The sequence below is a fragment of the Triticum urartu genome, chromosome 5, assembly GCF_003073215.2.
Source record: "Triticum urartu cultivar G1812 chromosome 5, Tu2.1, whole genome shotgun sequence".
NCBI classification, from domain to species: domain Eukaryota; kingdom Viridiplantae; phylum Streptophyta; class Magnoliopsida; order Poales; family Poaceae; genus Triticum; species Triticum urartu.
Window position 1 is genome coordinate 486,376,621 of NC_053026.1, and position 16,278 is coordinate 486,392,898.

Consider the following 16,278-nt stretch of genomic DNA (forward strand, 5'->3'; position numbering starts at 1 on the left):
GCAAAAAAATCATAGCTTAAGAGGTTTTTACATCACCCTTTCGTGGTATCGGATTAAATAATAATAGTATTAGGTCGATAATATCATGCATTTCATTTATCATCTTGACGACTTCGACACAAACAGGGTTGAACATCACACGGTTACACCTGCTTGAGTGGCAAAGAATATACCATGTCTATTAGTCCATGGCTTAGCCTTATGCAATTTTGGTGCTTGTTTATCGTGTCATGTAATTGACCTTGGTTTTTCAGGCTATAACTCCCAATTTCATGGCCGTGCTATCAAGGTTTAAAATGCATCGATATCCACCTTAAAAATATCACCAGGTGGAAGATCCCATTCATCTTGTTTGATCTAGAGTAGTGTTGAATGTCTTCTCATAGTTCGCAGCAGGCCGATCTAGACGGATTTCAGACATTTCAACATCGACATGTAGGCGTCTTTCCCACTAAATGAAGTACAAATCAGAGCGACCTGAAGTTTCTTAGACAGCCCCTGCAACCATCATATGATTATGACTCTCTCTATCTCCCTATGACCCTCTTCTAGCTCTGCTTTTCTTTCTTTTTAGGAGTAGAATTCTAGCTCTGCTTTTTTCTGAGACAATTCTAGCTCTGCTATGTGGACCATGGAAGGCCAGTTACCTGAATCAGGCCGGGAAATGGTCCACGAAGGCCCAACCAAAGCCATCTCCCACCCGACCTGTTGCGCCGGCCGCCGGGAGGAGGAGAGACACGCCGCCGTCTCGCCTCTTTCCCCTCCCGCAAGCCGCACCGCAGCCGAGCGATCGAGAGTCGGAGGTGGAGGTGGGAGATGTCGAAGTCGTGCAAGGGGCTAGCCATGGAGCTCGTCAAGTGCCTCAGCGAGACCGACTGCGTCAAGGTCAGCCGCGGTCCCCCCCTCCCCTTCTCTCGCCCCCTTTCTCCCCGGGCCTCGCCTCCTCTTGCCGCCGCCTCCCCCCTTGGTCCGATTCGGTTTAGCGTATGAATTTTGCGCCGCTGTTGTAGCCTGCGGTGCTCTGTGCGAGATTGCTGTACCGCCGGCCGATTTGCTCTTCTTCCCCTGATGCGTTTTCCGCGCGCAGGTGCAGAAGAGGCCGTACAAGGAGTGCGCGGGGGAGAAGGCGCCCAACATCACCAGCGAGTGCGTCGGCCTGCGGGAGACCTACTTCAACTGCAAAAGGGGCCAGGCATGTCTTCAATCGCTCGCTGTGCATCAGCCACACCAGTTGTGACCCATTGTTTCGTTGTGCATCAGCTATACTGGTTCCCCTTGATGATTTTGCTTGCAAATCGTTGTTCTGTTGCGCTGTTAAGATATTACTATTATGCGTGGATGTGATTAGCTTGCTGAATCTATAGGGGATGAGCTTCTCTGCGATTTATTGCGAATCCGGCGTCCAGCACTTGTTAGGTACTTGAGATGGTACTTGGTCCACTCCCTTGTGGGCACAGCTTTGTTAAGTGATGTATTGTTATGAACTGGCTTCTGGTGGTACAGTTCATATAGCTGGCGGATGACCCCCAACTGAACACGTTTGGGGCCTGCCACAATGCCTGTATAATGCCCTCGCAACCGACGTCCAGGGGTGCGCTACTGCCATTTACTTAGTTTGTATGCTACAGATCAATACAACAATGCCTGAGGCAAATATCTCTGGGGTATGATAGGTTAGGTTTTATTTGTTTCTGTTCTGTATGTCCAAGATTTCAGAGTGAAGGTGAATTTTAAACGTCAATAGGTATGCTTCGTTGATTTTACTTTAAATCGAAATATGGGATTCTTTGACCAGATATACAGCGTCGATCAAGCTTATGATACCTACAAAGTTAAATCACTAGAAGCTCCTTCCTTTGAACTGTAATATACAAGCATTTAAGAAATGGGCCCTTTTCATGTTTGATGCATTAGTTTTAGTATATCTATGCATCATACGGCTTATAAGAGACTATATTTTTGGTCGACAGACAGATTGTTCACAAAATATAGTGGGCAATGTGAGGAAAAAATTACAACTATAAACAGCAACCAAAATGTTTTTTTCCTTTTCACCTTGCTTGTAGAATCAGAAAAGTATATCCTGCTCTGGCGGACAGAATTAGTATCTCTCTATAACTACTCTACACCACATATCTTTTAAATATCCTTTAAATACCTGTTATCATATATTAAAGGAAGAGATTTAGCTAGAAATGCCTGTAGTACTTGGCCCTTTTTAATTTTGATGTATTCTTTTTATAGTATCTATGCATCGTACAACTTATAAGAGACTAGTATTTCGTTGTGGTAGAACAGTCTGTGCACAAAAGACGTGTGACAATACAAGGAGAAAACTACAATTGTATGGGCTGTCAAATGCAAAAATCTTTTTTCCCTTTCACGTTGCTCGTACAATGATAATAGTGGACCTGTGGCTGGTGGTCAGAATCGAAATCTCTCTGTAACTACTCCCGTACGCTACATATCTTGAAATATCCATATTTATCGAAGGAGCAGATTTAGCTATACAAAAGGCTGTAGTATGACAACTTGAGTACGTGAAGATTTAAAAATGATACATACCATGTATATGTTTTCTTTAATTCATAGTAGTTTGGTACTAACCTTCAAATTCCATTGCTATATGCTGCTTCAAATCTTTCATCATTGATTCATATGCAGCTTCTGTGTGAATTGTGGATACTAGTACTACTTCTCATTAACAGCTCATTTCATTTCTTCCTATATAGATATAATCTTATATCCATATGCTCCACAGTTATGGTAAACCATCGTCCTTTGGTGTACAAGCTATGAATGCGACATACAGCCTACTTTAAGAATATTTTGCGGGTTTGGCCCATTACTATTGCATTAGATATGAATGCTTGATGTTCTATCCCTCCTTTTTAGACGGCTATTAATTCTATTGTTCCATATGCTTAACTTCCTTTGGTAGCATCTTGATTGCCTAAATTTGATCGTTGTTCTGTTTAGGCCTTCTGTACCCTTTTTGTTACTCAAGTTTGCAAGTGGAAAATTGCTAAGTTTATTAATCGCTGCAACAGGTTGACATGCGAGCCCGGATACGTGGGAACAAGGGGTATTGATGGTGTGCATGTGAGTATTGATGGTGTGCATGTGAACTCCCTTATCCAGTTAAAACTTGTAGCCGAATTGTGACTACAAGACATCTTTTGTTCTATATATGCTTTTGATCTCCAGTAGAATCATATGTATTTTTTTCCCTCGCGAGTCACGATAGGATAGAGGAACCAACTCAGCACACGAGTAGATTCAGTCAATGAGAGGGTGCATCGTCTTGTGGAGAAAAGAAATGTTTGATCATAATGCAGTTTGTCTGCAATTTTCTGATATGGAACGGCGGAACTATCACAGATCATGCGAGTAGTTTCCACTGTGATGTGAGGTGTATCTCTATGTTACCGTCTGACCTTTTTTGTTCTGAAACTCCTCAGAAAGAAGAACGGGGTAAAATGTTGGACAGCTAAGCTGCTTTTCTTAACTGGGAAGCAAGTTGGCTACTAGCTTGAGATAGAAATTTCACTTCTAGTGAGTGCGTCCCTTGTTAGAATAGGACATAATCGTCTTTATTACATGATGGAGCCACTCTCCGTCGCTCTGTTGAAATGACCTTCTTTGGAAGCAAGTTCCATTTTCCAAGTGATGTATGGCTCGCTGCATTGTACAGTATCCCCAGCCTACTGATGCAGACTGTAGCAGTGTCGTATTGCGTCACTGTGTCGTCCTTTTTTTTCTATGTTGATGCAAGCAAAAAAAACCAAAATCATGTTCTCCTTTCAGTGTCAAAAAACGTTTTACATTATGGGACGGAGGTAGAATTGAGATGAACATGACTTTGCAATCATATGCTTTTATCATTCCTGCATTTTTGTATTCCTACGAATCAAAGAAACCGCAGTGTAGACTAATTTACTGGCTAGTAAGTTTTTTTTTAGATGCTGGCTAGTAAGTTTTAGCATCGCTGTCTGAGGCAGTCTCTTTTGCTAGGGTCGTTCTCAGCTTCACATGTCCGGGTATGTTTTGGCTAGCCGCGTGTGCCGACTAGTCAAAGTCACGACGATTTTACATGGTGGCATTTCTCTGTCCTTTATAGAAAGTTTTTCCTCCAGGTTTTTTACAGCATTTGGTGCTCCTTTTCGTGGTCGAGGAAGCCCTTTCTTACCTGAAAGCCAGATTCGTGAGTCCTAAGATAGGGGGTTGCTTTTCCATTCGCCATCACATCGATGCGATCACCCTACGGGAGTAGCACTCTCTCATTTTTCCTCTTCCCGATTTCCGTGATGGAAGCCTGTGCCCCCTGCCCGGGGTGAAGGGAAAATGGAGCTGGCCAGTACTGCTCGGGATCGAGGCTAATGAGGCAGCTATGATTAGACCGGATCGGACGTCGATCCCGACGATGCTGATCGAGTCCTCTGACCTTTTGCGCCGATGCGATGCGTGGCGTCCCAATGCCGCAAAGTGGGTTCTGACGTTTGAGGCGCAAGCCACTGGCAGATCTCCCTTTTGTCCGTCATAAGGGAGAGGATAGCCTAGGGATCTCTTAATCCCCCAGTGGATCCTAATATATTTTCACCGTAAAAAATGTACTACTAGTAACTACTTTTATGAGTTGGTGCTAGTCAAATATTTCGGAGTTTATAACTATACACAGGATCCTTTGATTCAAGCCATTTTCAGGATTAGAATCCTTAAGAATTTTTTGATTTTATACTATGAATCTTGTACTACTAGTAATTTTCCCTAAATATTCTGTAGTACTACATTCCATAGGTATCAATTCCTCACGAAACTAAACACAAGGGTATAATGGGCACCCATGCTTGATATCCCAAAATTCCAGTTTTTTTTTTGAAATTTCCTAATCATTTTGAAACTATATTCATATAGGGGTGTGTCTCACCCGAGAGCTCCCATGCATTTCCCGTGATTCCCCGTCTCATGTTTCCGCATTATTAGACATATATAATTTTTATAGAGGAGTTCACCGCTACAAAATGCACATGGAGTTGTCTTCACAGCTAGTGAGAAACGGGTGGATGTAACATAACCTCATTGTTTGCGATGCACGAGTAGAGGACAGTGGCCATGACTAGCAATGACAATGAGAGCAATCAGAACCAGAGCGCTTGTGTTCTTCTTCGACATCACCATTTTAAGTCATCCGTAAAAAAAAAAGACATCACCATTTTAAGTGTACTCCAAAAAAAAGAATTTGAGAGGCTTGCTAGTACTTCCTTTATGCCCAGTTCCTCTTCTTAGAGCAACTCTAGCAGAGCCCGCAAAACGCCGGCCCGCAAAACGCGTTTGCAGTTCGCGCAAAACAGCTTTTGCGGGCCGGCGCGGGCTGGTACAGATGTAGACCCCGCAAATGGATCCGTATACTTTTTTACGGGTCGGCTATGCGGGTTCTGCTCGGACACCACCGTGACGACCCGCAAACAGATAAACTGCAAATCTCATGTTTGACATAGGATTTCACAAATAAGTTCAAATTCAAACGACACAAATAGTTTTACGCGTAAATAGAAGCCAAGTTCATTATGGCTAAAGCAAAAGAGGGCCCTGCAAAAGGTTTGCGCCCATGTCCGCATCATCTTGATCGATCTTCACTCCGCGCCATCGAGTCCACCTTGGAGTTCATCCGCGTCACCGAATCCACCTCCGGCGCTTGTTCCAACTCCCGCACCGAAATCATCCACATTGTCACCATATGGAGCGGAGAAAACATCATCGAAACTGTAGCACGAACCGGCCGACGCCACCATTCTTCTCTTCAAGATTTCCCTCCTTGCCATATCATGCCATGTTTTGGTGAGGTCGTCCATGTCATTGCGGTTCATTGACATGATCTTGTTCTCTTCGGCGAGCAACATGGACATTGATTTGTTTTCGACGGCTCGTGCTCTTCTCTCCTCGATGGCAGCTTTCCGCAGCCCCTCTTCCTTGAGCAACTGCCACTTTTCTTGCTTCTCCTTCGCCTTCTTCTCGGCCAACTCTTTCTTGATCTCCAACGATTTCAACAACATCGACTCGTTGGATTGCAACATGGCATCAATCTTCTCCCTCAATCTTGATGCTTCTTGCTCTCTCTTTCATGATCACCATCGTCATCGGCGCGACAACTTGATCTCCATCGTAGCATCGTTGTCGTCTCTCCAACTATTGCTTCTACGACTATCGCTACCGCTTAGTGATAAAGTAAAGCAATTATAGGGCGATTGCATTGCATACAATAAAGCGACAACCATATGGCTCCACCAGTTGCCGATAACTCCGTTACAAAACATGATCATCTCATACAATAAATATAGCATCACGTCTTGACCATATCACATCACAACATGCCCTGCAAAAACAAGTTAGACGTCCTCTACTTTGTAGTTGCAAGTTTTACGTGGCTGCTACGGGCTTCGCAAGAACCGTTCTTACCTACGTATGGGGTGCTTAGGCGAACTATGGCACACGGCTAAAAGATAAAGTTGACCTAAGCAACGCTACAGTATTATCGAGGTGGACTATGGCACACGGCTAAAAGATCAACTTGATCAACTGTTGTGTCTATGGGGTGCCCCCCTGCCCCCGTATATAAAGGAGCAAGGGGGGTGCGGCTGGCCAGGGAGAGGGCGCGCCAGGAGGAGTCCTACTCCCACCGGGAGTAGGACTCCTCCCCTTTCCTAGTTGGAATAGGATTCAGGAGAAGGAAAGAGAGAGGGGAAGAAGGAAAGAGGGGGCCGGCCCCCCTTGCCCTAAACTAATTCGGTTTGGGTCTTGGGGGGCGCGCCCCACACTCCCTTTGCTTCCCTCTATTTCCACTAAGGCCCATGTAGGCCCATTAAGTCCCCGGGGGGTTCCGTAACCTCCCGGTACTCCGGTAAAATCCCGATTTCACCCGGAACACTTCCGACATCCAAACATAGGCTTCCAATATATCAATCTTCATGTCTCGACCATTTCGAGACTCCTCCTCATGTCCTTGATCACATCCGGGACTCCGAACAACCTTCGGTACATCAAAACATATAAACTCATAATATAACCGTCATCGTAACGTTAAGCGTGCGGACCCTATGGGTTCGAGAACTATGTAGACATGACCGAGACACATCTCCGGTCAATAACCAATAGCGGAACCTGGATGCTCATATTGGCTCCCACATATTCTACGAAGATCTTTATCAGTCAAACCGCACAACAACATATGTTGTTCCCTTTGTCATCGGTATGTTACTTGCCCGAGATTCGATCGTCGGTATCTCAATACCTAGTTCAATCTCGTTACCGGCAAGTCTCTTTACTCGTTCCGTAATACATCATCCTGCAACTAACTCATTAGTTGCAATGCTTGCAAGGCTTAAATGATGTGCATTACCGAGAGGGCCCAGAGATACCTCTCCGATAATCGGAGTGACAAATCCTAATCTCGAAATACGCCAACCCAACAAGTACCTTTGGAGACACCTGTAGAGCACCTTTATAATCACCCAGTTACGTTGCGACGTTTGGTAGCACACAAAGTGTTCCTCCGGTAAACGGGAGTTGTATAATCTCATAGTCATAGGAACATGTATAAGTCATGAAGAAAGCAATAACAACATACTAAACGATCGGGTGCTAAGCTAACGGAATGGGTCATATCAATTACATCATTCTCCTAATGATGTGACCCCGTTAATCAAATGAGAACTCATGTCTATGATTAGGAAACATAACCATCTTTGATCAACGAGCTAGTCAAGTAGAGGCATACTAGTGACAATATATTTGTCTATGTATTCACACATGTATTATGTTTCCGGTTAATACAATTCTAGCATGAATAATAAACATTTATCATGATATAAGGAAATAAATAATAAGTTTATTATTGCCTCTAGGGCATATTTCCTTCAGGTCGTCCATGGTGGCGACGGACGGCCGGGGAAGAGCAGCCGGAGCTTGCGGAATGGGGGCAATGGTGGCGAAGGGTGCGGGGAGCGGGAAGGGCCGCACGGAAATGTCCCTCCCGCCAAATCTCACGCGGGATAGGGGTTGAGCTCGGGTTGGCAAAAAAATATAGAGGTTGGGGGAGAAGATTTGCCGCGCCCCGCAAAAAAAATTGCGGGCCGGGGCGGGATGCAGGGTCTGCTCGTGCAGATTTTCTGACCCCGACCCGCAATTTGGCGGTTATTTTGCGGGCCGGGGCGTTTTGCGGGGTCTGCTAGAGTTGCTCTTATATACTTATATTTTTGTGCATTGTATTGCTCATCTGTCTTGGCGTTATATAGATGTGTGTCGACAAAATGTCTTATATTTTGGTACAGAGATAGTATATCAGTATTTTGATCCTCAAATAAATCTTTGGTTGACAAATACTCCTATCTTTTGTGTGAACAACACCTATGGCCGATTTAATGCATTAGTTGTGAAAATTAATATGATAACTTTTACTATGATGAAATAAGTAAATGCATTAATTTCGATAAACAAACACCATATATTGTGTAGGAATACCTCCTAATATTGAATTATTAGAGGTACTAAGAGCAACTCCAACGTGCTGACCCAAATGGACGGTGATTTTGTCCGCTTTTTGTACGTTTGGGCCAGCCGTCCGTTCGGCATCCGTCCTGTTCATAATTTAAGTCGGCAGTGTACCCATCGCGATGACCCATATTTGCCCGCGTGACCGGCTTGCCGCCATTTTTGAACAAATATACACACATTTTGCATAGTTTCACAAGCAAAAAATAGCATAGTTTCACAACCAAATTAATTTAGCATAGTTTTACAAGCCGAATAAAAATTAAATTATCTCATATATATTTAAAAAAGATGAATCTATTGGTTGCCAACATGAGCCCACGTATACTCAACTAAATCATTTTGTAGCTGCATGTGAGTTTCTCAATCACGCATTTTATGATGAAATTGGGTGAACTGTGCAAACGTTGTCGTTCCTCCTTCATGCCCAGGCACAACATTCTCACCTTAAAACTGAAACCCTTGATTGTAAATACGTTTCAGGTGCTCATCCTCTACGATCATATTGTGCATGATCACACAAGCAGTCATCACCTCCCACAACTTCTTGATGCTTCAAGTTCTAGCAAAATACCGAACGATGTCCCATCAAGACTGTAGAACACCAAAGGCACTCTCGACATCCTTTCTAGCACTCTCTTGCTCTTGGGCAAATCTTTTCCTCTTCTCTCCGATAGGGTTGGGGATTGTCTTCACAATAGTGGTCCACTGAGGATAGATACCGTCACCTAGGTAGTATCCTTTGTCGTAGTTGTGGCCGTTGATGGTAACATTCACCGGCAGGTTGTTGCCTTTAGCAAGGCTTGCAAACACTGACGAGCATTGAAGCACGTTGATATCATTGTGCGATCCGCCATGCTGAAGAAAGAGTGCCAGATCTAGAGATCTTGTGAGGCCACGACCTCAAGTATGATAATGCAAGCCCCGACATAGCCCTTATACTGCCCTTGCCAAGCAGAAGGGCGGTTCTTCCACTCCCAGTGCATGCAGTCTATGCTGCCAAGCATCCCTGGAAGCCCCTGTTGGCATTTATCGCCAACAAGCAGGCTGTATCTTGAGCAGTCGGCTCTCTCATGTACTCAGGATCAACACAACAATCACAGCCTTGCAGAACCTGTACATGGACTCTAGGCATGTAGACCCGCTCATACAGACGTACTCATCAATAAGATCACCGGGCACTCCATATGCAAGCATCCGAATGGCTGCAGTGTGATAAGATGAGAAGCCAATCTTTCCAAGGGCATTCTCTTTGCACTCGAAATAATTATCGTATCTGACCACCCTCTCTCTAATACGGTTGAAGATGCCTAGCCATACGGAAACGCCGCCGGAATTTCTGATGTTTGAACAGCGGGTTGTTTGTGTCAAAGTAGTCCTTTCAAAGAAGGAAATGAACGCTCTCTCGGTTGCGATTAACGCCGGAATGTGCCTCGGGACAACGGTTGCTGCCTATTAAGGTGGTCATGGACCAACACGGCAGCCAACATCTCCTCCTCCTCATCGGTCGAGGAATCGTCGGAGTCCCACAAGAAATTGTGGAAAAAGAACTCACCGGCGGAGTCCATTTTGTATCTTGAGGCAAACTGTTGAACAACTTGCGGGCGTCGACGAAGAAGCTGGCCGGCGAAGAGACGTGCGCCTCCCTTGGACTAGGTGGCTGGCTTGGCGGCGTCCGACGAGCATGCCGACGTCAGGATAGCGGGCAGTGTCGGACGAAGGAGCTAGCTGGGGCAGGGAGGCGGCTTCCTGCTCGTGGCGACATCGGAGTGGGGATGAGGGGGAGGGGGGAAGCTGCGGTGCCCCGACGGCGAGGCGGTGGTGGCAGCGACGTGGGAGGTGGCGGCGTTGGGGGCAGGTGTGTCGGCACGGGCTGCTAGCAGAGGCACAGGAAATGGGCGGCGGCGGCGATGGGACAGGGCGGGCGAGGTTTTGCTGTCGATATGGGTGAAAGATGATGGTCAATGTGCCACCGACTAGCGGGCTAGGGGGGGGGGGAGTAGGCGTGTGTCGCGCACATCCATTTTGTGTCCACGCGAATGTAAATCAACTCAAAATTGGACCGGAAATAGGTCAAAAAATGGATGAAAAGCGAACGCGCGTCCGTTTGAATTGGCGCGGTGGACCGACTTGTAAAGACATTCTGGACCGAATGCAGTGGATCGAGTAGAATAAAACGGAGCTTAAACCCGAGGGGCAGTTAGCTGCTCAAGCAGAGAAGATACCCGATCGATGGAGCTCAGCAGCCACTGAGTGTCCGGCGTTGTAGCTCCGTGCTTGCTGGTGCAGCTGCAGCGAGCGAGCAGTGCGGCTCGCTCGCCTGACAGCTCGGTTCGAACCGACGCGCCCACCTACCGACACACCCGGTAGCCACTTAACTCTACTTAATCATGACAGGCCCTCACTGACTTAGCAGCTCACTCTGCCGTCACCCTTCCTTGACACTCGCACCACTACTTTGAAGGTAAAGCTTGACTACTAGCCACGCATGCTTGAGCCCTAAGTCACACATGCTTGAAGGTGAGGCTCTCTCTAATGTTGACAATTTGATAAAACATGATGGTTGTGTTGTCACGTACGTATGCTCACCATGTTCAGACGAAAATTCAGATAAGAACGGGCAAACTGGAGCGCACACCGGAAGGGAAGGACGCCGTGTGTGTTTTTTTTCCTAGCGGGGAAGGGCGCCGTAGTTGACCAGCAACTGCCTGGTTCCTTCGAGACTCTGAAATCCAGATTTTCTTTTTCATATGCCTGGTCATACGACTGTGCATACACATTCCGCACATGTACACTTCACAGGCGAATTTTTGAAACCGGACTAGAAAGAGACTCAATCCATTTAATTAAGAAAGATAGAATTGTTTGGTTAATTATGAAAACTTGGGCAAAAACCGGAACAACACGCCCACACAGGGCATCACTAGCCGACCTGGCTGCCCACAATACTCCCACGCATCACCGAAAGAGAACTATGTTGAGGTTATCACCACTTCTCATTGAGCAACGACTCCAACTTTAGTGCATTCGACCATCAATGACGTCTCGCCACGAGCACACAAGACCTGGCCACCTGGGCCATGCCAAACGATCGGCCACAAGCGCCGGTGGCAAGGCAGCTCCAAGTCCGAAGGCGAGCTACAACGAAGAAATATGGAAGGTTGGCGCTGTGAAGGATCGACGAGCCAGAACACCCACTATAAGTCATCGTCACAACTTAGGCATCACCATCACAACTCTGACTCCTTCGCAAACAGACCCCAATGACAGCACAAACATGCCGAAGAGGCGACTACCACAACCTTGTCGTGGCCTCGACCTCGCTCATCCCCATCGATATTGTCACACAGCCGCCCACGACCACCACCTCGAACCATGAGTCCGTACGACCGGATACATCTACAACAATGCTCCCAAAGAGAGAACGTGACACCTAGCAAAGCTTATAGCATCACTATCGTCCGATCCAGGAGACGCCGCCGTTGACGGGCCTCGGGCATAGCCGAAGCACGGCTTTCACCGGCCGCCCTGCACACCGAAGCCCGCAACCGACCCGGGCCACCTAGTCACATATGAATTCATGATGCAATGCAACCACAAACTCGCGTTGTGCAAAATACTAACCCTAAGAGGGCTTTTGGTCTGCCACCACAAACCGATGACCCAACGCCACACCTTGCCAAATCGCACTGTGGTTAATCTATGCACACCTTCCCCAAGAAAGGTGACTCCTAGGCGATCTTCCTGCCTTCTAGCGGCGTTGTCGTCGGTCTGCCTCATCTTTCGTGTCCTTAGGGCCATGGAGGCGTAGTGGACCCCAACTCTTGCTGGGAGGGGGGAGGGGCACCTGGTCCCTTTTAGGTATTTTTTAGGTTGGTTAGGGTTTGTGTCCATCTCAAGAAGGCGATGCGGTAGTTGTTCCTGAAGATATAATAAGATCCTACCCGCATGGCCCCCGTCCCGGCGGTGCGTCTAGTGTTGTGGGAGGGCTTGTGGAGGTGTGTCTCCGGTGGAATCGTGGAATTCAGTCGGTGTTGTCTTTGATGGATCCGGTCTTCGTTCGTCTATGTTGGTGTGACTACAGGTTGGATCCTTCCGATCTACACTTTTTTTCATCAGCGACAGTTGCTATTTTGGTTCGCTAGTCCTGCCGAGCCTTAGTACGATGACTACCCGACTGTCTATTATAAAAGGTTTGCCCAGCTCCGGTAAGGGAGGGGTGATAATGGCGGGCATCTTTAGCTCACTCAAGTGATTATAATCGTCGCTAGGTGGTCTACGGATTTAAATGTAATTTCTATTATTTTTTATGAATAGTTGGGAAGTTTTTCCTTCCAAAAATGAAAAGTTGCACCTTCAGTGGGCAGTGAGGTCAATGAAGAAGTACATTCAGATGAGCTAGTTGCACCTTCACTGAGGCAGGACGTGGGCAGTGAGGTGAACCAGTTTCTGCAGGGACCAGGGCAGAGTCAGTGAGTGACAGAGTATCCACACTGACATTCTCTTTTCCTGCCAACAGAAAGGCCCCTGCCACCCCCCCGCGCATGCACGCAATTCCACTACCTGATGCTTTTTCTGATGCAGGTGCCGCTGCTCCTAAACTAACCGTGATCAGATTCACCACCCACACCTCACCAACCCGTCCAAGCAGAGCAGAGCAGTCACCCCTCACCAACACACACACAAAAGATCAAAACTTTCTCCCCATCTCTCGTTTCGTTCGTGCATATCATATCTCATCTCATCTCATCTCTCTTCCCCCGAAACAAGGGGAGCACACAGCGTCCAGCTAACAGCCCCTCGGCTCCCGCTCTCTATCCATCTATAAATGCGACGTCCCGAACCAACCTCCAGGATCCTGATCTCCAACGGAATAGAAAGTTGAGATTTTCCCGGTTCAGAATTAGAGCCTACAACAGGAAGGTGCGCGTGCGTGCCGGTGGTGATCATGAAGCCGCGCGGGCTTCCGGCGGCGGCGGCCGGTGTGCCGGCGAGGCTCCGGCCGCACCTCCCGCGCGTCACCGCCTTCCTCATCGTCTTCTCCGTCGGCTACTCGCTAGGGATCGTCTCGTCGTCCGCCCGCCCGTCCACGCCCAAGCCGTCGCAGACCGTCATACGGCCCCACGCTGCGCACCTCACCGCGGCCTCCGTCGGAGTCACGGCCTCGTCGAACGGCACGGGCGCGGGCGCGGCCTACCCGCGCTCGCCGCCGCATGACCTGTTCAGGTTCGGGGACAAGTGCGGGGAGGCGGTGCCGGCCGAGGACGTGGTGAAGACGCTTCTTGACAAGCTGTTCGACGGCGAGAGCCCGTACGCGAGCTTCCCGCCGGAGCACACCGCGAAGCTGCTGCACCCGGCGGCGGCGCGGCCGCGCGGGTGGGGGTCGACGGGGGCGGTGTTCGCGGACCTCATCGAGGAGGTGCGCCCCGACGTGATCGTGGAGCTGGGCGCGTTCCTGGGCGCCTCGGCGCTGCACATGGCGGCCGTGGCCAGGAACCTGTCGCTGTCCCCGGCCATCCTCTGCGTGGACGACTTCCGCGGCTGGCCGGCGTTCCGCGGCCGCTTCCGCCGCGACGTCCCGCAGCAGCGCCACGGCGACGCGCTGCTGCTGCCGCAGTTCATGGCCAACGTGCTGGCGGCGGGGCCCGAGGCCGCGAAGGCGGTGCTGCCGCTGCCCTTCTCGACGGCGTCCACGCTCGGGGCGCTGTGCCGATGGGGCGTGTACGCGGACCTCATCGAGGTGGACGCGGGCCACGACTTCCACTCGGCGTGGGCGGACATCAACCTGGCCTGGGCCGTGCTGCGCCCCGGCGGCGTCATGTTCGGCCACGACTACTTCACGGCCGCCGACGACCGCGGCGTCCGGCGCGCCGTGACGCTGTTCGCCAGGGTGAAGGGCCTCACCGTCCGGCCCCACGGCCAGCACTGGATCCTCTCCCCGAAGCCGCGCGGCGACGGCCGGTGACGCGCGCGTGCTCTCGGTCGGTCTCTCCGGTGTGCGTGCTCGTGCTTGTCGCCGTCACCGGCGGGGCCTGCCACGCACTCCCGCGAGGCATCCAGCGGAACGGAAACCCACCATACGTGTCCACGTCCCAGAGCAGAGCAGGACGAAAAGCTTACGTACGCGCCTTGTCCCCGGTCTCTGAACTTGCGATCGAGGTGTTCGTTCGTCTGGGCCGCCATTTTTCTTTTCTCCACCAAAAAACACATTCTTCTTATCTTACACGAGAGATCAACAAACACGATTGTGCACGCACGTCCATTGTACATCAAAGGTAGATGAAAGGCTGTTGTCATGTTTGGTAACATATTACTTATCGATCAAGATGAGATTGACTACTCCTATTTATCTTCTGGTAAAGAAAAAGCAGCAGGGGTCTTTGCGGTGATGGTGATAGATAAGTTCTGTACGTAGTGGAGGATGATGTGGTTCGCGCACCGTCCGGAGCGAGGAAGCTTTAGCTAGAGCTAGAAGAAGGTGACGGTGCGACCGAAAGCGCTGAGGACGACGTACGTACTGGATGCTCAGCGTGCGAATGGCAATGGCTGGGAAAGCGAGAGAGTAGTGGCGAAACTGGTTAGGTGGTTCGTTAATAAATTTGCGTGTTGGTTCAATCATCATCTTCGAGTGATTTACAAGTCAATCTCTCCTGTGACCGGCCGAGCCCACGGAGTAGAGAGCTTTGCTACACTCATGGGCATTTTTATACGGATTCCAATCTACATGGAGAGGTGGCATCAGTTAATTGGAAATTGGAGGGGGCCACAGCTAAAATCAGGGTCACGGAGGGCATTACGGGATCAGTTTGTCTAATTCACATCTAGATGTTTTTTAAGCATGTCACGTCTAAACTTTCTCCTCCCTGATTTTAGCTGTGGTGTCACGGAGGGCATTACGGGATTACGTGTCCTCCCCTAATAAACTTTCTCCTCCCTGATTTTAGCTGTGGCCCTCTCCAATTTCCAATTAACTGATGCCACCTCTCCATGTAGATTGGAATCCGTATAAAATGAGCAAAGCTCGTAGAGTACGTACGTACGGGTGGACGTGGATGTGGATGGTCTTAGCTAGACTTCTTCACACGTACGCCTGGATGGATCTCACATAGTTAATCTGCTGGAGGGATGAAGGTTCTTTGGACTTTTCTATCTGAGAGTCCGTGGAGGAGACGCACCACGCGCGCTGAACCTCACGCAACAAAGTCAGGAACTACGGACTGAACTCCATTTGATACTTTCGTTTTTGCTTGGCTGTTCCGCAGCAGCCGTGACCGCCCGAATATGTCTGTATTACACCGGCGTACCCGTGATATACGACTCAGTCAGTACATACGTTGCTGTATCTTTTGATGCAGCTGTTGTTACTGTGCGCCTTCTTAGCGAGAGCATAAACATAGCTTTACCGAAGCGGAGTCATGGCCGATTCATGTCTCACAACCATATACGGTCTCATCAGATTAGAGTGTCCCACCAACGTATGGGTCTTGTGGGTTACACTACTAGAAGGCGTTACCACGTGACACATGTGGTAAGCAATCCAAATTACTAGAAGACTTTCTCGGACATTGATAAAAAACAAGTGATACGGTGTGCGGGTGGTGTCACGTATTTTATGTTCAAGAGTTATGTAAAAAGCTGTCAACCAACGCCGTGAGTGGCCAGTAAGGGCATGATCAACGGTGGCATCACCTTGGTGATGCCCCGGCCCATCCACATAAGAAGTTGAGGCCG

General features: G+C 48.7%; 2 protein-coding genes across 2 annotated transcripts; both read left to right on the plus strand.

The window, feature by feature from the left end:
- The first annotated feature begins 639 nt into the window (after nucleotides 1–639).
- On the plus strand, nucleotides 640–3,380 carry LOC125510047 (cytochrome c oxidase assembly factor 5-like). Its single transcript, XM_048675135.1, has 3 exons — nucleotides 640–885; nucleotides 1,088–1,192; nucleotides 3,051–3,380. The coding sequence occupies exons 1-3, from the start codon at nucleotides 817–819 to the stop codon at nucleotides 3,090–3,092; spliced, it is 216 nt and encodes a 71-aa protein (XP_048531092.1). The 5' UTR covers nucleotides 640–816; the 3' UTR covers nucleotides 3,093–3,380.
- Nucleotides 3,381–13,217: 9,837 nt separating this feature from the next.
- Nucleotides 13,218–14,892, plus strand: LOC125510048. The gene has a single exon (XM_048675136.1). The coding sequence runs from the start codon at nucleotides 13,496–13,498 to the stop codon at nucleotides 14,510–14,512; it is 1,017 nt and encodes a 338-aa protein (XP_048531093.1). The 5' UTR covers nucleotides 13,218–13,495; the 3' UTR covers nucleotides 14,513–14,892.
- The last annotated feature ends 1,386 nt before the right edge of the window (nucleotides 14,893–16,278 follow it).